This window comes from Cottoperca gobio, chromosome 5 (assembly GCF_900634415.1).
Source record: "Cottoperca gobio chromosome 5, fCotGob3.1, whole genome shotgun sequence".
NCBI classification, from domain to species: Eukaryota; Metazoa; Chordata; class Actinopteri; order Perciformes; family Bovichtidae; genus Cottoperca; species Cottoperca gobio.
The window spans coordinates 21,960,421-21,982,151 of record NC_041359.1 but is presented as its reverse complement, the minus strand read 5'-3'; the positions used below and the strand labels follow the sequence as shown (position 1 = coordinate 21,982,151).

The 21,731-nt window shown below is 39.2% G+C and overlaps 2 protein-coding genes across 4 annotated transcripts; one reads left to right on the top strand and one right to left on the bottom strand.

Moving 5' to 3' along the window:
- The first annotated feature begins 3,303 nt into the window (after positions 1-3,303).
- On the top strand, positions 3,304-18,975 carry rtf2 (replication termination factor 2). 2 transcript variants are annotated; one of them, XM_029432109.1, is made up of 9 exons: positions 3,304-3,471; positions 3,857-3,951; positions 4,111-4,204; positions 4,390-4,529; positions 4,980-5,058; positions 14,767-14,877; positions 15,095-15,149; positions 16,630-16,701; positions 17,853-18,975. In XM_029432109.1, exons 1-9 carry the CDS (start codon positions 3,403-3,405, stop codon positions 18,032-18,034), a joined length of 897 nt encoding a protein of 298 aa, XP_029287969.1. In that variant the 5' UTR covers positions 3,304-3,402; the 3' UTR covers positions 18,035-18,975. The 2 variants fall into 2 exon arrangements, with proteins under 2 accessions (XP_029287969.1, XP_029287968.1); XM_029432108.1 differs by having other exon boundaries at positions 3,305-3,471; positions 17,850-18,975.
- Positions 7,214-12,085, bottom strand: gcnt7 (glucosaminyl (N-acetyl) transferase family member 7). 2 transcript variants are annotated; one of them, XM_029432106.1, is made up of 5 exons: positions 11,227-12,085; positions 9,785-10,037; positions 8,943-9,684; positions 8,295-8,390; positions 7,214-7,711 (listed from the first exon to the last, which is right to left on the bottom strand). In XM_029432106.1, the coding sequence occupies exons 2-5, from the start codon at positions 9,989-9,991 to the stop codon at positions 7,470-7,472; spliced, it is 1,287 nt and encodes a 428-aa protein (XP_029287966.1). In that variant the 5' UTR covers positions 9,992-10,037; positions 11,227-12,085; the 3' UTR covers positions 7,214-7,469. The 2 variants fall into 2 exon arrangements, with proteins under 2 accessions (XP_029287966.1, XP_029287967.1); XM_029432107.1 differs by having other exon boundaries at positions 11,750-12,085.
- Positions 18,976-21,731: the final 2,756 nt, after the last annotated feature.

The following is a 21,731-nucleotide window of genomic DNA, read 5'->3' as shown; positions in this document are numbered from 1 at the left end:
TACACGGGGTGTATTACAGTACAAGCTATCAATAATCTTGTATCAGTAAGTGGCAAAAGCTCCAGTCGGTTAATCACACTCATACTGCTCAGACCAAGAGGATAGAAAAATTAGTTATGGACAATGTTTCCAACTGACATAATTTTAGCTATGTGAGTTTCAACATAAACAGAAAAAGGAATGAGAAAATAATTGTGGTCGACTGGTGTATGTGGTAACCCGTTACAGTCCTCATGTTGGATGTGGCGTGCTTTTTCCAGGGTTTTGGATTCCTCATTATACGTTAGGTACATGGACTTGCATATGGCTTGATACATTGTGTTAGAGCTGACTGAGTGCAGGGTTGTTCCCTATTTAACTTAACATCACAAATAAAATCTTCTTTCATATAGAAGGTGTTTTATTGAGGGGAGATGTTGTGGTGATGGTAGAATTTGCTGCTAAATTCTAATACTTACACATGGTATGATTTACTTCATCAACTGTAGTTACAGGAAATTACAAATGGTCTTCTCGACCGCCTGTATTAGTCTCCCTTTTTAGATCATAGCCTTTTTGTGCTCCAGGGCTTGACATTTGATTTAATGCAACACTTAGACTAATTAATGATAATAGTATATTACAAGGTAGCCTACATGCACATGCAATGTGGAGGTCCAGATTGAAAAGAATCGCCGATTAATCAATTTGTCCATGGATAATTATTTGGAACAATCAACCAAGCAAAAATGTTTGTTCCAGCTTCTCAAATATGAAGATTTGCTGCTTTTTCTTGTTTTATATTTTGGGATTTTAGGCTGCTAGTTGAAAACAATAACAGTTTAAAGATGTCGCACGAGGCTCTGGGAAAGTGTGATGAACATTTAGACCATTTTTATTTTAATCGACTAAATTATTAATGACGTTGAAAGTCAAAGTAAAAAGGTCATTGCATTCCCAAACAGCACAGGATTGCCCTAGTTAACAACACTGATTAAACGAGTGACGTCTGGATTAAAAGTAAAATCTGACAAAAGAAAAAAGATTCACCTCCTCACCATCCCCCTTGATAAATGAGTAAATATCCCTCGGCTCTGTACCAAATAATTTCTTTCCAGCTCTGTCCAGAGAGATTTCAGGGACTACGCAGTTTGGTTTTTCTCCTTCAGAGGGCTTTGGCTCAGTTGGCTGGAGGGCTAAGGGTCCAGCTCTATCAACCAGCGCCAATGTAAACACAGCAATTCCTTCCCAATTAGAAACGCTAAATGCATTGGACTCGGTGCACTACCAGGGCTGGTCCGTGCAATTAATGCAGCCTTGGTCTCCACTGGCTGCTTCGGATGGCTGGGATGGTTAAGATGTATACAGTTTCAGTTCAAGGCCAGTCAGTGGAAGTCTGATTGGGCAGGTTGGACTCATCATGGAAGTATAAACATGAGGTTGGATGGGCGCTTGGTGGTTGGGGTTTTCTTTGGGTCAGCCGTGCTGGGTAGCACCACAGCAGGCCAGGAAGATATGTGTGGTAGGGAGGTCACTCAGAGGGGGGAGATTAGGGGAAGAGGAAGCTGCATTTCAGCTGTACAAACTCTTCAGATTTAACTGTAAAACTGTAGAGGATGGGGATCAAAACAGTGGGGATCTTTAGGTACTGTGACACATTCTGGCTTTGGATTGCAGTGACTTCAGATGTGAAAAGACAGAAGTTACTTTAATGTTCCCCGGCTGCAATTGTAGGGGGAATTAAATTTCATCTGATAAAAATGTGATGAACTAAAATATTTTTGTGTCAAAGTATTCGAACACATCAGGAATTTATTAATTTGAAAATGAAATGTGAAATCACCTCTATTTTTATTTTGCAACCAATAAAGAAAACAAGACTTTCACTATTCTTATTCTCATTGTGTTGTAATTTCAGGGTACCTCTGTGGTATTTGATTTGTGACAACATTATAAAGCTATGTGTTTGTAGATATATTGTATGTTTACCTAATGGAAAGAACTTGAAAGTGGACTTTGCAAAACACAACAATGTGTCACTTTTTTTTTTTACTAACACTCGCTTTCCTCTAAAGAGATCTTTGTGGTTTGTTGTATGATTATGTGCATCAGGTACAAGCCAGCATGAATAAACAAAACTATAATAAATCACGGAAAACTCTGGCTCTGCAGTTATGAAAATAGCAGAACAGGCAAGACAGGGATAGAAGACCATTGTTCTAGTCTCCTTTTGTCCAGTGGCCATTGTGCATTGTGTGTTCTTGAGGTGTTGGTTTGCACTATCATCCTGGGGCGCTCCACTCTCTCAAAGATAGTTTGCTAACAGAGCTTTTACTCCATTGCCTCTAATGAAAATCCATACTAAACATTTAGCTCTGTGTGAGAAAGGGGGGAAATTCAATAAGACACATAACACAATTTATAAATTACAGGAAGAACCAATCGAACCAACAGGCAAAATGGAGAAATGTTTTTATGTTTATATCTGTTAATTTTGCTACATTTTGGGAACCACAGTAGCAGCTGTCTGTGTGTGGTGAGTGTAAAGTAGTTGGAATCTATTTTCTCAACCAAAATGAAGTCCAATGCTGTGTTTTTATTCAGTCTTCTTTTTCCACACAGATTATCAGTGATGCCGCCAGAGATGTCTCCACTGAGGTATTCCCCAAACTAATGGTCGCTCTTGGACAGTGCCATCGATAGTAAACTAATCTGCAGCCTGCAAGGCACAGGAAACAGATCTAATTAGCACTCACTGAACCATCTTCCAAGGAAACTTTCATCTTTAGACCACTCTGACAACAGGCCTGAAAGCCAGACTAATGTCACTTACTAGTCCTGGGTTTAATGGCTGACTGAAAACCGTCTAATAGATGGATGGGCAGTAAACGTGTGAAGTCATCCGAGTGAAGTTGTTTTTTATGTTTACATACATGGCTACAATAGTGTAAGATGCTAAATAAAGTAATAAAAGTTCTGGTAAAAAAAACAATAACCTGATGTTAATAAAGCTTTATCAAAAGTTCTTATTGGTTATTAGTTGCTTAGTAAGTAAGCCAATCTTTCCCTCTGATAAAATGAACATTTTTCATTTGTATTTTTTGGGATAAATGGTAAAGTTCTAGCCCTACTTTATTCCAATTCATCTGGCAGCTCCCATGGGCAGGTTGTTGACTAGTAAAACTAGTAAACTCATATTTGGGGTGATGCTTCCACACTGTGGCTGAAGCTATAAAATACCCCTGAAGAGTTTGGAGCTTTGTTCACTCAGCCACTAGAGGGCGCCATTAAATCAATCGCACTTCCCGCGAGCTTTGCAGATCTCTCGTTGTTTGTTTACAATCTTGGAACTTCCGGCCTTAGTAGCTTTTTCTATAGTAAGCTAACTGGGTGATTATACAACTTTACAAGTCAGCTTTCAAGATGGGATGTGATGGTGGCACGATTCCTAAAAGGCACGAGTTGGTGAAAGGCCCCAAAAAAGTCGAGAAGGTGTGTTACGCTGTTTTATTTTATTTTAAATGTATAACTGTTCGCGATGTTGTCAAAAGCTAAGGCTGAGAGCGTATTATTAGCATTTAGCTAGTTACCTTGCGAGCTATTAAAAACATATCATGTGACAAATTCAGTTATCTTAGGCATGTTATCTACTTATAAAGATGTATTAACTATACTTGTCTTGTAAGGTGTTATGTTAGGTTACATTTAAGCTGGGTTGGCTAACGACTCAACAGCTAGCTAGCTAACGTTAGCTTTTAAACATAACAGTTACGCTAATGTTTATAAGTTTAATCGTGACATTATGAAGACAAATGTAACTAACTATTAACTCATGTGTGTGTATAGTGTGCTCTTACATACCTGTTTATGTGTCCAGGTTGATAAAAATGCAGAGTTGGCTGCCAAATGGAAATACTGTGCCTTGAGCCAGGAGAAACTCAGACGCCCCATTGTCGCCTGTGATGTGGGAAGGTGAGCGTTATCTTTCTGTTTGTTCATCGTAACTGAGGCACAATTAATGACCTTGTCGTGACCAGATAACCCCGTCCATCTATCTATCTATCCATTTTTGAAATATCCGCTTATTGCAGCACACTATGTCCGTAAAGTATGGTCCATGTTATGTTTCAGACTCTATAACAAAGATGCGATCATTGAATATCTTCTGGATAAGACTGCTGAGAGACCCAATGCTGAGGCTGTAACACACATCCGTGGAATCAGGGTATGGTGAAGTCCACGGACGTTTTCTACTCTCAAAGTCAGAGCTATACTGCGCAACTTGAGTGCATGCATGTGTTTTTTATTTTTGTCCAACACACACTTTTATGCGTTTGTTTGTTGTGGGGTGTAGATTTGTATTTGTTTTCATATTGTATTTGTTTGCATGTTTATCCATTCCCTTTGCAGGATATAAAGGAACTGAACCTGACTGATAACCCTGAGTGGGAGGGAGAGGGCAGAACTACGAAAGGAGACAGATATGAAGACGTCCACTGCGGCATGTTCATCTGCCCTGTTGTTGGGTTAGAGATGAATGGCAAGCACAGGTAACAAACAACAAGTAATAATAATAATAATAATAAAGAAATAAAAAATACAAATAAATAATAAGAGGCTGGTGCTTTATTGCATCAACTATAATCCAAAAAGACTAACCATTTAATTTAAAGATCAAATGCATACATCCTGTTCACTGTAGTCTAGTATGTACGTATCTACTCATCAGGTGAGACTTTAAATACTTTTTAGATTATTGGCAAGTTGTTGATTTTAATTTTTGAGTTTACATGTTGCAAAAAACTTGTCAGAACTCTGTTCACTCTCTCGACTGTTCTCATCACCGGTTTTACATTTCATCCAAGCGTTTTGATCAATCAGTGTTAGAAGAATGCACCTCACATACTTGTATTGACATTTCACTATTGTGCAGGAAACGGCCCAAAGGGTTGAAGATTCTTTTTTTTTAATATCATATACCCCAATGTTTCTGATTTTAGGTTCTATTACCTGCAGACCTGTGGCTGCGTCTTCTCTGACAGGGCCCTGAAGGAGATCAAGACAGATATCTGCCACAAGGTGAGAAATATTTTACATTCTTCCCCCAGTCACTCTGTTCTAACTGTGTTTGATGAACCAAACAACTATGACACTTGTTTATTTAACTTCCCCAATACACTATCAACTAAACCGCTACATCATTGACCTCCCCAGCGTTTCTGCTTTTTTGATTAGCATACATTAGTCTCTCACGGCTATAAATCTCAAAACAATGTACAATTGTTGAATAAGTTGTCAGCAATCCAGAAGATCTTTCTAGCTTGAAATAGAAACATAACGTTTGTTCCATTAACATCGTCCCCAAACAGTTTAATTTACACTATTTTTAAGTTATTTAGAAGACTAGAAATACTCAGAATTGTCCAAATATTTGGGATAGCACAAATCAGTAAACATATACCCGAGTGGACAGCCTGACTACTACAGCAGACTATTAGCTTAAGAATGTTCAATTATACAGCTCTGAAAAAAAATGAACAGACTACTGCACAATTATCAGTTTCTCTGGTTTTACTATTTATAGGTATGTGTTTCAATAAAATGAACATTTTTGTTTTATTCTATAAACTACTGACAACATTTCTCCCAGATAAAAATATTGTCATTTAGAGAAATTATTTGCAGAAAATTTACAACTGGTCAAAATAACAAATGATGCAGTGTTTTCAGACCTGGAATAATGCAAAGAAAACAAGTTCATATGTATTTTTAAACAACACACTACTAATGTTTTAACTTAGGAAGAGTTCAGAAATCAATATTTGGTGGAACAACCCTGATTTTCAAGCACAGCGTTCATGCGTCTTGGCATGCTCTCCACCAGTCTGCACATTGCTGTTGGGGGACTTTATGCCACTCCTGGGCAAACATTCAAGCAGCTCGGCTTTGTTTGATGGCTTGTGACCATCCATCTCCATCTTGATCACATTCCAGAGGTGTTCAATGAGGTTCAGGTCTGGAGATTGGGCTGGCCATGACAGGGTCTTGATCTAGTGATCCTCTATCCACACCTTGATTGACCTTGCTGTGTGGCACAGAGCATTGTCCTGCTGGACAAAACAATTCTCAGAGTTGGGGAACATTGTCAGAGCAGAAGGAAGCAAGAATTCTTCCAGGATAACCTTGTACGTGGTTTGATTCATGCGTCCTTCACAAAGACACATCTGCCCTATTCCAGCCTTGCTGAAGCACCCAGATCATCACAATCCTCCACCAGATGTCACAGTGGATGCGAGACACTGTGGCTCGTAGGCCTCTCCAGGTCTCTGTCTAACCATTAGACGATCAGGTGTTGGGCAAAGTTGAAGATTGGACTTATCAGAGAAGATTACCTTACTCCAGTCCTCTACGGTCCAATCCTCACGGTATTTTGCAGACCTCAGCCTCCTCTTCTTTGCTTCTCATTGATGAAGAGCTTTTTTCTAGCTTTGGACGACTCTAGCTTTAGCATTAAAAATGAATTTCTCATGCACGGGCTATTATAAGGTAGCAGAAAGCACATTCTGTCCAGTCACTGTTGTTGTTTCTGTGGAGGTGAAAGCATCTTGGCACAGATCAGTTGTTTGGACTTTCCCAGAAATGGAACCATATGACAAGTTACAGTGCCTCTTGTGGGAAACTGACTTTTGCTGCAGAGATTTTTTGCTTGGATAGACTTATTAGGCAATATAGAAGTTGCTGTTGTTGTATTTATAGCCACTGGCATTCAGTCGGACTTTCCCTACTTCTTCTTTAATCTCACATTTGGTTGGACTGGGGTTGTAAGAGTGGTATCAGTTACAATGATCCTTAAAAGAATGAAAACAGAATTATGATAATAAACCTGAATAAAAAAAAGAACCTGGAACTATATCATGTAATGTTATGTCATGTTGGTTTACATGAGAGCATCACTATATCATTTTAAATAAACTACTTAAAGAAAAATATCATCGGCTGCTTTTAAAATAATCCTATGCTTATTAGCAAATTAACACACGCTCTGGATGCACAGCCAGAAGGCTCCTGTCTGTACCTTTAACTCACACACTCACACACACACTCACTTATGTCTGTTTTTTTTCAATACCGTAGATAAGCAAATTTACATTGTACAATATTATTACCATTATTACCGGAGCCTCACAGAACCGCTGTCTCTTAGTGTCGTTTTAAAAAGGGAAGAAGGAGAATATTTCATCATTTTCTTTATTTGTTTATTTACACCTGCTACTCTCTAATTCATTAATTAATTAATTAATAATAATAATTAACACACTTCTTCTGATTTAATAAATAAAAAAAAAGAAAAGACATCTTACGGTTTCATAAATAGGCAAGTACTGTGAGCCGTGCTCCTGCGGTTGTCAGTACAGTTTCTTTCCTGTCCACATTTTTGACAATCTGAACTGCTTGTAGCCTGACTTTTGTTGAGTATACCAGCAACGGTTTCATTTTCCAGCAATTCTGTTGAAGTAGCTGCTGCTTGAGTTGCTCTGCGTGGCCAGCAGCCATGACGGCTCTATGGGAATAGTTGTCTGGTTCAGCACCTTGTTCCTATGCCACTGCTCCAGGCAGTCCAGCGCCTCAGGAAACGTGTTACTCTCAAACTTATTGGCAAACATGCTGTTCCCGTAAACGATCCAGGGCAGGTCTTCCACTCCATAGATACAGATGTCTCGTACATAATGTCCTGGAAAACGACAACAACCATTTTGGTCTTGTAATTGTATATTAGATTTTAGGTCTGAGTCTGTTTTGCCACACATTTTATTATTTAACATAAAAATCAATTTTTTTTATCTTTAACCTTATAAAGGTCATACAAAACGCAGACTAAACCTACTTATGAGGATTTATTTGATATGACCTACTCTTATCTGTCTCCTTATCATCTTTTCTTAAGTAACTCTGTGTTGCCTTGGCCAGTAAATGGCCCTGTAATCCTGTCTGGAGCCAAAGAGCCAAACATAAGATTGAGATAAAGAAGCCGACTGTTTATGTCATAAGAGCAATAGAGTGTGAGGTAGGCCAATGTGAAGAAAAAGTGAATAATTAACACTCATTTATGTGTAGCTGTGAGTTTGGCCACAAAACTTAAATCATTTGATTACATATTATGTTATGTCATATTATTATAACGACATTTCAATAATGCACAATACACCGTTGAACAAGACGAGTAGCATTTAAGCTAGACCATAGGTAAACGCTGTGGTACAGCAATAAGCAATAAAATAGTACTTCATTATTATACATGCGCTTCTGTATCGTACCTTTGCAGCCGTTGTGTACCCTTCCCTCTTGATCCTTCCACTTGATTGCCCGGATGTCTCCTGTCCAACCTCCATCTACGTGGCTTCCTGGAGCTTCTTCAAACGCATAAACAGAGACGATTAATTATAATTATGTGGCATAATTGAATTATAAAGGGTTACTTAGCCCTGTGTTGAACTGTCACGTCCACTGCGTAGGAAATCCTGGATGCTTCCCATGGAAAATCTTAGGGAGGCTTAATTTAAATGGTATTTCCCTTTTTGTTCCTCACTTTAAGGGCAATCCAAGACTCGACAGTTTTTACATTGGTGACGACGCTCCAAGTAGCTTTTCCCACCTCGGACTTCAACAGAAAAGTTTCCCACGTACAAAAATGGCAATCTTTCCCCTTTTTTAATAAAGTAATTTAACTCTGGTCTTCTTCCTTCTCATCATATTTCTTTAAAACCCACAGCTCATACACACCATCCATAAGAGCACAGTCAATGAGCCTGTGTAAAACGATCAAGGATCAAATGTGCTGTTTGATTTGACTTCCCTTTTGTTGAAACATCATAATCACACTAGTTAATTATTAATAATTCAATACAAGGATTTGTGATGCAGAAGCTTCCACAACATGCACCTATTTGAAACAGGAAGTTTACCTTTGATGTGGTTGAGTGTCACCCAGTAGTGCTCGTCTGGACTGAACGTGTCTTTGGACCACTCCAACAGGTCCTGGGCTATTGGGCTGTTCAGAACGAAATCTACAAAAGCCCTTGTGAGAGCGTAGTACGCTGTTCCAAAATAAACTTGCAGATTGTGTGGAGGAGGACCTTTCTTCAGTCTCAACCCTTTCAGAGCTACATGTGAGCCCCTTATCTCCCTGTGCTGGAGCTGTGTCCTGTGCCCCATAGACTCAGGCTGCTTGACCCCAGGCGTCATGTTTCTGTCCCTCCACTCCTTGCTCTGCATGTACCGTACCAGTTCCAGGTTGCTCTTGACGGGGAAATCCTGTCCACACAAATTCACCACCTTCCTCCAGCCTATCTTGGACTTTGCTAGATCCGTCATGCAGTTAAGATCCGCTTGCAGTCGGGAAAACCCAGCGTATGTCACTGTCTCTCTGCGGCTGGAGAGGAAGGTATTTTTAAAGCAGCCGACAAGTTTCATTACAGCCGCCTTGTACTCCACTGAAGCCTTATCATCCACATGAATGCAGTAGACATTGTGTGGCATGTAAATGGCGCGCAACAGGCGCACAAATAGCTCCAGCTCCTTGTGAATGGTCACAATGAATGCTAAAGGGTAGTCCTCCTCCTCACGACTTAGAGGTTTTGTGATGAAGTGTAGCTCACTGATCAAATTGGAACACGTCTTGCGACTATTCAGACTATAGCGTTCCAACTGTAGATAGAAAAAAGATATATTAACATCAAAACATACTTACCCAAGTAGAATCTTTACGCACAATTCTTCGGTATACTTGTATATGTATAAAACGTACCTGGCAGTCATGGCGGTGCCACTCCACACCTTCCTCCACGTCGGGCAGCAAAGCTTTACATTCAGTGGAGGAGGGTCTGCAAGTTGGAGTCTCCCGCAGCTTGGGCTCTGCTGGTGTCTTGGTCCTTATGTAAATGACTGAACAGATAATAATACTCATCCCCAGACACAACAGGAAGCTGCATTTTGTCCCCTCAAGTTTGTGCATAATAGCCCAACTTCACCGTATCCACACACCGCCACAGATAACAGTCCTGCAATAAAGACATCCAGATCGGTTATTTGCAGTAGGGACCCCTGAGGGATATAAAATAGGGTTAAATATGTAGGTTAGCACTAATTGATGAAGCCAGTTTTTAGATCAAGAAATGTGGTTTAGTGTATTAATGAATTTAGACTATTAATAACTGTTATTTGAGATATAATTCCAGTGTGTGTGTGTGTAGTGTGTGTGTGTGTGTGTGTGTGTGTGTGTGTGTGTGTGTGTGTGTGTATATATACTTATTTAAATCAACCAATTTAAATGCAGTTGTGGAATGTTTTGATATGATTATTTTCATCCCTGCTAGTAACAATAATTGAAAACAAGAAATATGTAATAACAACATATTATTAAGATTAAGGTTTGGGTAATTATGAATGGCTATGTTTGGTTATTTCATAGATTCAAACAATTCATTTAGATGAATTTTCATTCGCAATACTAAAAGCAATTGCAGCTTTAATTGAAATATGCTAGAAAGACTCAACAAGCTTTGGCAGATCATCTGAAAACTCAAGCAATAAGAAAACAAACAGCATTTTTGTGAGATATGAAGATACTTGACATCATCTTGCCTTAAGTTGCTTTCTTGGGTGTTCACTCAACATTATGCAGTTTTGAATAGTTAAATGAAATATAATGCAGGATGCAGAAATTCAAAAGTTAAATGTTCTTTATACATATTCTTTATTTAGCAGACAAAAGACGACGTCTCTGGCGACCTTTCTTAACCCCGTGTCAGTGAAGCTTCGTCACTTGAGTCCGCTTGCTGTTAAATCCCTGCTGTTCTTGAGAACAGCACTGAGGACGCAGATGTTCATAGCGGGGGGGGGTGGGGAAGGGTTGCTCTGGAAATATGTACGTTTCTAATATTCTGTCGCGATGCCAAGCATACACAGACCTTCCTTCACTGACACAACTAAAACCCTGCATGTGCATGAGGAGTAGCTTGTTGCTGTCAATGGTTGTTTTCTTGCTCAGTCTATTAGATAATAATCATCTCACATTTCTGACATTCATTGTGGAATTATATCGTTATTTTATGTTTGTATGTCTAGATTAAACATCTAAAGCTTATTTCAATGCAGCACATATAAACACACACACACACACACACACACACAGGCAGATACCGTATGTAAAGACAGAATGCCAATGACGGGGCAAGGTGAGCCATTTACCTTCTTGAGGGAGTTCAGTCTGTACTTCTCAGGGCCAAGAAGTAAAACATTAAACACCAGCTCCTGCTCGGATCATTGTTACCTAAACAGCTACTCCAAGCTTGTTATTATAATCCATCCAGAGTCCGGGGAGAACACGAATCATTTCCACTGGCGCCATCAGCAGCAGCAGCAACAGCAGTAGTAGTATTAGTAGTATTAGTAGTAGTAGTAGCAGTAGCAGTAGCAGTAGCAGTGTCTGTCATATGTTCGAGTTAAACGTAGTGATACAGAGAGTAGGAGAATGTGCTCTCTGAGCTTGAGACACTGACAGAGTGCTTTGCATATCCTTTTTTTTCTTCTCTTGTTGTATTCATTTATGATTTAAGTCGCTCCCTCCACATCCCCAAGAGATGAGATCCGTCCCTGCCTGGTTACCAGCAGTAACACCCATGCACACACCTGACACACCGGAACACACTCGCACACAATCTCTCCCCCTAAGGTTTTTCCACTCTCCACCCCCATACGCTTTCCTACTCACTGGTGTGTTGCATCTTTCTTTTTGGTCCTCTTTGCTTCATCATTCTTCCTCAAACCCCTTTTTAACTCTGGTTCTATTCTTCGTTGTTCCTCTCAGATGGCTTTTTAATTCCAGTTCCTCCGCCCAGTTAGAGGTTATCCACTGTGTCTCTCCGCTGAACGCTGTCTCTCTGTCAAGTAGCTGCTTCAGCCCTCGAGCATTCTGGTTGACTTGTTCCCTGACTTGATGATACGGTTCTCAGCTCACCGGTGGCCTGTGCTATTTGTGGTAATAGCGACAGCAGAGTGACTGACTTCAGAGCAGCTCCCACAGAGTTTGTTTGCTGCTTGGTCAGTTTCTGAGATTATCCCTCTTGTGTTGAACAGAGCACATGGCCAGAGTTCACACCCACTGAGCCTGCATTACGGCCACACAATAGACCCCCCTGCTGGTTACTCAGGGGTTTAATATTTAGGTTTGTATATGGGTTTCTTTTCCCTTTTTGTTTTGCTGCTTATATACACTTAGGTGTTTTTGAATACTACAGAGATAATGAATTAGAGATTCTTGCAATCCCTTCTTGGTATGCAGAAGAAATGCAACAATATTTAATGATTGCTTTCTCAGAGAGTCAGAGTTGACTTGAGTGCCTTGACTCTCTGCTAAGTTTGATTTCTGTTAGCAATCTGTATCAAATACAGTAACATATTAACAATTCCAGCGCTGAATTACCTTGCGTAGAGGTGAAAAGTGAGGAATTAACCAGCGTAATCCAGTTGGGTCCGCAACAAACACATTTTTGATTTAGCGAAACGAAGTACTCTAGTTGCCAAGGTTTGTTCAAGTTCAAAGTCAAAGTTCAAAGTCTGTATATTGATGCGGCCGCCCCGGTCGTAAGATGGGCAATAATATACTGGGCCATTAAAGTGGATTTAACATTACATAATTACATTTCTAGTCTGTAGAATAGACAACATTATGGCTGGAGTTCGGCCTTTTTGAAAACAGTTACTGCATCCCTAAAAACCATTAATTGTTGTGTGTCTGTCTGTTTCCATCTACTTCACTGTGTTTTAAGTTCGCTGTTTCCCTTCAGAGGCCACCTGCATGCAAATGAACTGAGAAGGGAAGGGATGTGGCGGGGAGATAGTCGGGATGTTCTTTCATATTTGTTTTCATAAAAATGTTCAGCACAATGTTGCGTGTGGAAATGGCCTGATTGATTTGACTATTTGCCATTTCAGTGTACGCGTTTGTGCCACAGGTTCCCTCGCAGACAATGTTATACTTGTTGATGAAGTTGGATAAACAAAATGTTGCTTTGCAAGTCAAATTAGGACTGCCTCATCTGGTTTGCACCTAAACTTTGTTAAAGTGTGGTTTGTGGACTTTCCACATTCATGTTATGACCAGAGAAGCTCGTGTCTGGATAATGAGGTTCAGGACTCTCAAATATACCGTTTATTTGTGATTTAGGGTTTTTAACGGTTTACCCGTATTGCGATATGCCGCCGTATTAAAAGTGTGTGTGTGTGTGTGTGTGTGTGTGTGTGTGTGTGTGTGTGTGTGTGTGTGTGTGTGTGTGTGTGTGTGTGTGTGTGTGTGTGTGTGTGTGTGTGTGTGTGTGTGTGTGTGTGTGACCGAGAGGAGCACCTGTTATATGTTAATTATTAATAATCATAGGACATTATTTTTTAAAAGCTCACAGCTGAAATTAGTTTTCATTTAGTTATATAACATAATATATATTATTATTATTATTTATTTAGTTTTCATTCCTATTTAAGGGTCATTGTAACTGATGAAAATATTAATAATAATAGTGTAATACAGTATTATGTGAACATCTCCTACTGTTATAACCCTGTTTGTGATATCTACACTGTGTAGCAATTATTAGGCAAGTTGTCATTTTGAGGATTCATTTTTATTATTGAACAACTCCAGTGCTCTCGGTCCAAACATGTTAAACCTCAAACCTGAATATTTAAGAAAGTAAAAGTGAGGTTTTGGCTTTCTTAGGAGAATATCTATGTGTGTGCCAACAAACACACAAACAAACAAATAAACTTTCCTGACAAAAACAATAAATCAGAGACCAATAACAGTCACACGCCTTCCATTCATGGAGTCTGTCAGTTTCTTGATCTGTTGACGATCAACGTTTGGTGCAGCAGCAACCACAGCCTCCCGCACGCTGTTCAGAGAGGTAGACTCGTTTCCTTCACTGTAAATCTTCTGTGTAAGAAGGGACCACACGTTCTCCACAGGGTTTAGGTCAGGTGAGGAAGGGGGTCATGTCATTATTCTTTCACCTTTAAGGCCTTTACTGGCTAGCCTTCGATGCATGCGATGGAGCATCGTCCTGCATAAGAATCATGGTCTTCTTGAAGGATGCAGACCTCTTCCTGTCCCACTGCTTTAGGAAAGTGTCTTTACACAGCTTGGAGTTGGAAAATATGCATAAAAATGATGATGTGGTCAAAATACTCACTTGCACTTGTGCACATGTGTGAAAGGAGGGGACAGGAAGTCACATATTGTAAATAAGTAGTTATAATAATAATAATAATTTACCACAGGACCACTCGCACAACATTATTAGACAAACAAAAGGCAATAAGCTCAGTTTTGCTTCCCCCCCCCCCCCATCACAAAAACTGGTTTCACTCGCTCGACACGAGAAAACAAATGTTGTTGTTTAGTTTTAAGATATTAATGTGTTCTGATGTAGTTAACTCAAACTAAAATGTTGTTACAACTCTGTGCAGGGAAGGGAGATACTGTATTCTCCAATATCAGACAAACCAATATATGCAGAATCATACGTCAAAGCTTCAAATGTACGTTCATCACAATCGGCTTTGTTCAACTGTTTCGCATTTTTTCAGACAACACAAACTTCAATATTCACTTCTTACCTGTCAAGTTAAAGAGGGATATATATAATGAGTAAGCACTGCCTTGACATTTTCTTTAAACGTTCCCTATGTTGTCAGTCAGTGTCTCTTACCTGGGCTGTCCTGTTTGTGTTTCAGTGTGGGGACACCTTCAAAAATGAGGATCTTATTGTGCTCAACGGCACGAAGGAGGAGATGGACAAGCTGAGGGAGAAGATGGAGGAGAGGCGGGCCAAAGCCAAAACTAAGGTGGGGTTTTAATAACGGCTGATCTACGATGATGGCGTGATGGAGTGGGCTGTCGGGGGTTGAATAAACTATACATATTTTATTGTATTATTGAGAGTGATTTGTTTTTGTCATTTCTGTAAACTGATTCATCGAATCATAAATACGTTGCAATCATTTTTCAAGTAAAAACAGTTTTGAAAGTTTTGTAATGGATACATTTCTCCTCCTGATCTAGAAATCAAAGAAGAGCAAAGCAGCTGCCGCTCTGCCCGCACCTTCAGAAGCAAAAGGTTTGTGTGAAGCTTTGTACAAACCTGTTAAGCATTTACATAAACAAAACATTTACTTCTTCATTTGGATACCGTTTAGAATGTGGTGGAGTTAGCTAGGGTATTACAACATTTAAAAGGTTCAATGTGTAAGACGTGGCAGCATTTAAACATTAAAACAATGAACTCACATTATCAACAGAATGTGAAGAGGTAACAGTGTTGACGTTGTGTCAAAGACCTCTTTGTGTTGTGCTGCAGAGATATCTGCTGACGTTAGCATCTGACTGACTAGCGCCGCTCCGTCCAGTCTTGTAATACTACTTGTTCCTCTAGAGGTGATAGTGAGTCACTGTAGCTCCAGTCTGCCCTCAGTACAGAGGGAGAAGAAGTACAGCTGCCTGACTGGAGCGTAGAGCTGTCGGCAGCCCTGGGAAACGGCGTATCTTCAGTTAGCATGAGTCCACCAGCCCGCTGTGACTGCCGGCGCTGACTCTTGTTCTGGCTGAGCTCAAGTCTCATCGGCCGCTGACTGAGGCTCCGTCTGACGCAGGCGGCTGCCGAGTGTCGGCTCGACCGACCTCTCTCCTCCCCCGGCGGGCTGCTCTCCTGGCTCCTGGAAGACGAGACGAATATGCGGTCGTTTTCTAGTTTCTGCCACTTTGGATTTGGTCCAATAAACAAACTAACGTAACGTTACTCTGACTACAGCCCCCGGTTAACATCAGTGTCCCAGTAAACACAGATGGATCAGCCCCACGTGAAGATTATAAGATCGCAGTGTTTTTCGTGTCATCAGCTTGGTCGTATTTTGGTATTCTTGCCCGCTGACTGACTGACAGACATTACACAGGAGTAAATGCAATACACAATTATTGTGTGCCCTAGTTTAGAGGTGAAACACTGCCCCCTATTTCTTTGGAGCGAGTAGTTCAGAATTACACATTGAACCTTTAACTCTCATGACATCTCAGTAAATCCCCGTCTGTGTGTGACCTATTTAAATTACAACCATGTGTTAGAATGAACCCTCGCAATGTGACGTAATCATCTGCTAATAAAAACACTTGTAACTGCTTCACCACGTAGATGTTGCAGCTTGTTGTACACTTACTATCATATAGTGACGGAGGATTTAAGGGAATAGTTTTGGTCATAGACTTTGGTCTCTTTTGTAACTGCAATGTTTATTACTCCAATTGTTGTGAATAAGGAAAGAAATGCAAATGCTGTTAATAGTGCTATTGGAGCAGGTCCAGTGCTTTTACATCCTGGCTTTATGTTTATTAATGTTACATCAGAGACCTCCTGTGTGCTTTGTACTCGGAGAGAGTTGGTGTCGTTTCCTGTGTAGTTCTCTAGAACAGGATGGGGGCTCCCGACTCACAAGTCAACAGGATAGTGACTGAGCAGCGCTTGATGTTTTATATGTGTTGCTCAAATCAAAACGTTCCAATGACAATGAAGTTCTGTGTTGTAGTCAAACTGTCTCTTCCCGCAGATGACGCACAATCTCCACAAGTCGATGGAACGGATTGCTCACTACAGAATGGAGATGAAAGCAGCCAGTCAGGTAGCTACACACACACACACACACACACACACACACACACACATGTCTGTGATAAATACTGTACAGACAAACACAGCTTGAATGTAGCCTTAACCTCTCTAAACTGTAGTAATAGTATGTCTGACAACATCACAGTAAGGAATGTTTCCCACCATCATACAGAGAACTGCTTAAAATGAACAGATTTCATGTCTGATAGTTGCTAAATGGATAAACCTTGTAGTTTATATAATCAGTTGGCCATCAGGTTATGCCTTCATGAGAACCTTAAACGCCAAAGATCATTTTAAAAAGCTTTGGTTAGCTGTCAAACACAAACTCTAAGAGTGCCCAGCTGACCTGTTGCTCTAACACGGGGGTCGGCGACCTTTACTATCAAAAGAGCCATTTTGCCACTTCTGTCTGGAGCCGCAACACATATTTCATAACACAGCTGAAGTTGTATATATTATATATAGTTATACTATATTTGTTGCATTTATGAAATTACAGAAAGACAAACTGTTGAGATGATATTGTTATTAGGACAACACCAAACTCTTTTAGCGGTACCAACTCAATGATCTCTTCCTGCACCACATCAGAGTTCACACACCTGCATAACAGCGCTGTCTGTTCAACATCCCTTGACTCATCACAGGCGAATGAATACGCTTCAGTCCTCAATTTGCTGTTTGGTGATGTGCGTTGCCATTTTAATGGCCGTGTCCTTGAAACTCACGATTAGCCACCTGCAGGGAAAGGCGCCGCACCCGTAGACGCAGGAGAATGTGACGCATATTTTAGTGGACGAAATGTACAATTTTTAATTAAATGTATTTCAGTGTCACAATATCACCTCGAACTCCAAGATAAGAGATGTTCCCTTTTTGAAAGATTTGTCAAAGCTTCAGGAAGCCACTGCAGAAGGGGTTAAAGAGCCGCATGTGGCTCCTGAGCCGCAGGCTGCCGACCTCTGTTCGAACACATCAGTCTTACAGTCATATGTTCAGTCCACTCTGGTGAAATGGGTTTATTATAAAACATATAAAACTGTAAGATAAAGATCACATTCCCCCCTCATTTTTTATGCGTTCTCATTCTTTGCCTTGTTTGCCTTTGTTCTTATCTTCATCCTTTTTCCTGTCATTTGCCATTTTACCACCTAGCAGCGGCCGGATCCTCCAGCTCCTCTCAAGGCACATCTTCGACATCCTCCGCCACCAAAAGGTCCGTCCAGAAGATGACGGAGAAGTCGGAGGTCTTCAAATCCCTGTTCACCACCCACAGCTCTGCCAAGCGCACTAAAGCTCAGACATCCAACTGGGTCACACACACCCCGTATCACTTCTAGTAGCTATCACTCGGAGCAAAGATCACCATTTTTAGATTGCTCCAGAAAACGCGACCCATTAAAGACCCATTACTGATAAACCTAGTTCTACATACCCAGCTGCACACACACACACACACACATTACCCTCATGACCTCTAATAATGTCACCAAAGTTTGCACTCATTCCCAACTTGTCCCTTCAGTCCCCAGAAGCTCAGTGTTTACATGTTGTGAACATTTTGTTAATGGCTCCCTAAGCTGTTCAGGCTCTTTGTTTTTCGTCCCCCATGTATTCCCCAGCACTCCCTGTTCTCAGTCACAGGTGCTCTGAGGATTGATGCTAGGGTGACTTTATCGTCTCTGTTACTCTGCTGTCTCCTAGTGGACAGAGTGCAGCTTTTAAAGTGATCTAGATGATTGAGAAAGTGTCAGATCATATATTGGCTTGATTTCACTCTTTTGTTAAAGCAAGCGCTCTCCATCGTCCTGCTGTGTATCCTTTCAGTGATTATTTCTATGAATGAAAACCTGTAGATCATTGTCCCCCCCCCCCCCCCCCCCCCCTCCTTTAAAAGCTCTATCAGTATGAACTTGGCCCACATTTCTTCTTTGTACAATATATTCGCAGCAGTGGACATTTAAGTAATTTGTATTCATTATATTGTTGTTTTTTGGTTAAAACATAAGGACAGTTAAAAGCATGTTGCTTATTTATTGAAGCTTCTGGTGTTCATTAATCAACTCTAGTGCACACAGTAAAACACAGACAGAAGTAGCTGTAGTGGAGCACAATATGTTACATTGGCTGCCAGTTTAATAGCAAAATGTAGTGAAATTGAAGTCTAATATTTTTTACACTCTCTTGTTCAGACAGTTGGGTTTTTTAAAGGAGATTAAAAATGTGTTCTTCATTTATTTTACATTTCTCCCCCCCCCCCCCCCCCCCCCCCCATGTGTAACAAGCACATTCCAAAATAAATTTCTATTCAATCCGATTAAGTGGAATTCTTTTCTCACTTTCTGTTTGTGCAGCCCTATATTACCAGTGAAATTCTCATCAAGTTGCCTTTTTATTGTGTGTTTTGCCTGTAATATAGAGAGTGATTACACAATGCTCTGTGTGCAAGGACGAGCAATAATTACCTGGGAGGACAGCCGTATCAACAACTCCCTGTTGTGGCCTTCAAGGGAAAATTCACACCAAACACAACTATAAAAAGCTCTTCTTACGTACAGCAGCTTACATGTGTTTACATGTAAGAGGTGTGAAAAAGGCATCTGCTATGAGGTTAGGGTTCAGGGTGTTGATCAAGAAGACACCCAGCTGGCAGCATCTAACTCATAAATATTACTAAAACAGAACAAACCGGTTGCTTGGTTGCTGCCACACATATGTTCTTGCACAGATGTCCACGAATGTCTTCTTGATACAGGAGATCACAACAGCAGCTCCCCGTTAGAAAGCCCAGAGGTGCAGCAAGTAATATATATATATTCTTTATTTATATATATATATATATATACTTTATTTATATCTATATATACTTTATTATATATATATATATATATATAGATATATATATATATATCTTATCTATATATATATAATACTTTATTTATATCTATATATCTTTTTTATATATTATACTTTCTTATATTTTATATCTCTATTCTATCTCTATATCACTATATATATTATATTATTCTATATATATTATATCCTTTATTTTATATATATATACTTTATTTCTATCTATATATATATACTTTATATATTATATATATATCTATATATATTCTATATATCTCATATATCATATATATATATATCTCTTATATCTTTCTATATATCTCCTCTATTCTATATATATCTCTATCTTCTACTATATATATACTTTATTTATATCTCTTTTCTATATATTCTATATCTATATACTTTATTTATATATATATATCTACTTTATTTATATTATTATATACTATATCTTTTTATATATATATATATTACTTTATTTTATATACTTATTATATATATATATACTTTATTTATATATAATACTGACACAAGAAGTTCTGTGGTAATGTGAGGACGCAGCCACCAGGGGACAGCAGAGTCGTCTTTATCACAGCCTCTGATTTTATATTCTGTGGTCGCTGGGTAAAAAACACTGAACATACAAAGAGAAGTCTGCCTGCTTCTCATTAAATGTAAATTACACCATAAATAATCCAATCTTTGTGGCTAAAACTTAAATAAACACTGCGTTCTCTCTTCTTCATCCAGCAGCAGTGTCTGACATGTTTTTATGTTTGTTGTTGAGTTATATCTTTCCGCGCACGTTAAATCATTGACTAGATGGTTTACAAAGAAATAATGCATCAATGATAAAACCACATAAGTTCATGTAAGGTCTTATATTTTTTTAATTGACCTCTTGTTAAAAATGTGCATCTGTCGTTGCTCTTAATTTATTTGGATAACAGCCTTTTCGTTTTAAAAATATATATTTCAGTAGCATTTATTTAAAAAAAGCACAGCATTGGATTTATGTGACCCCCATAATTTTGGGAGCACCAAGGTACATTTTCTGATTTGAGTAGATGTTTCTGAAACTTTTACCAAACCCTGCAGGAGGGAATGTGATGGTCTGAAACATTATATTTACAGTTGTTGAACGCATCTTTAAATAGATTGTTCTGAACGTTTGCACTCGCTATAACATGAATGCACATTTGTTATAATTGCAATTCCATTTATATAACATGCATTCATTAATACTATATATATTAAAGTTGGAAACGAACGGGCCTTTGTGTAGTAAGTTATATGTTGTTTAATTGTCCGTCTTTTTCTTTCAAGAAACACAAAATAGTTTATACAGATGGTATTTTGCGATTAAGTCATAAGAGATTCATATACATTTAAAATGGGAATTCATAGGGTTTTTAATTTTTATATGAAAATTTGAAAAGAGTTTAAGACACGCACAGTTGTTTCCATTCTATTTTTTAATTATCTAAAACTGTATTGTTTGATGAGGCTTTATTTTATGGCAGGTGTCCGACCTCCAGATCAGAAAGCTGAGGTTATTTTCTCAGAACAAGACATGTAAGCTACATTCTCAACCACATAGTGAAGACACTTTGATCTGTTCATTGGTTTAGGCCAAAGTATTTGGGAGATCAGATAACAAAAGTCATTTTAGGCCTTAAAAAGCTTCAGTGGCTTTTGAAAGCAGATTCTTTTGGTCAGCCTGGGGCGATGAGGCTTTGGGGGTGGAATTACCTCATCTTGAAATTTCCCCACGTCTTATTTTCACCTTTTCTTACACTCTAGCCACTGTGATATTGTTTCTTTTTTTACTCAACAATAGCATATAATTATGAGATTAACAATACTTATATCTCGGTTATAGGTATAATCCTGTTAGACACAGTTGAGTTGACTTTATCTAAAACATATATAATGTTTTTTAAAACATGTATGCGCTTCTTTCTCACCTTAATCCATTCTAATATACATGTTAATTCATATAAAACATCGTTTCGTCAAAGAACTATAGATATGTTGTTTTAAATGATCCCACTCAGGTGTATTACACTGGTTGGCGCATGCGTACTCCACGTTCGTCAGGTGAAGTCTGCAACGTAAGCCTCTCGTGGTTTCACTCAATCGCTGTGTCTCTGTGGGATTGCTGTTACTGGAGCCTTACAG

Coding starts and splice junctions, on each gene's coding strand:
- rtf2 (XM_029432108.1), top strand. CDS start 3,403: ATGGGATGTGATGGTGGCACGATTCCTAAAAGGCACGAGTTGGTGAAA. Junction 3,472..3,856: donor GCCCCAAAAAAGTCGAGAAG/GTGTGTTACGCT, acceptor TTATGTGTCCAG/GTTGATAAAAATGCAGAGTT. Junction 3,952..4,110: donor GTCGCCTGTGATGTGGGAAG/GTGAGCGTTATC, acceptor GTTATGTTTCAG/ACTCTATAACAAAGATGCGA.
- gcnt7 (XM_029432106.1), bottom strand. CDS start 9,991: ATGCACAAACTTGAGGGGACAAAATGCAGCTTCCTGTTGTGTCTGGGG. Junction 9,685..9,784: donor GGCACCGCCATGACTGCCAG/GTACGTTTTATA, acceptor TTCTATCTACAG/TTGGAACGCTATAGTCTGAA. Junction 7,712..8,294: donor GGTACACAACGGCTGCAAAG/GTACGATACAGA, acceptor GTCGTTTTCCAG/GACATTATGTACGAGACATC.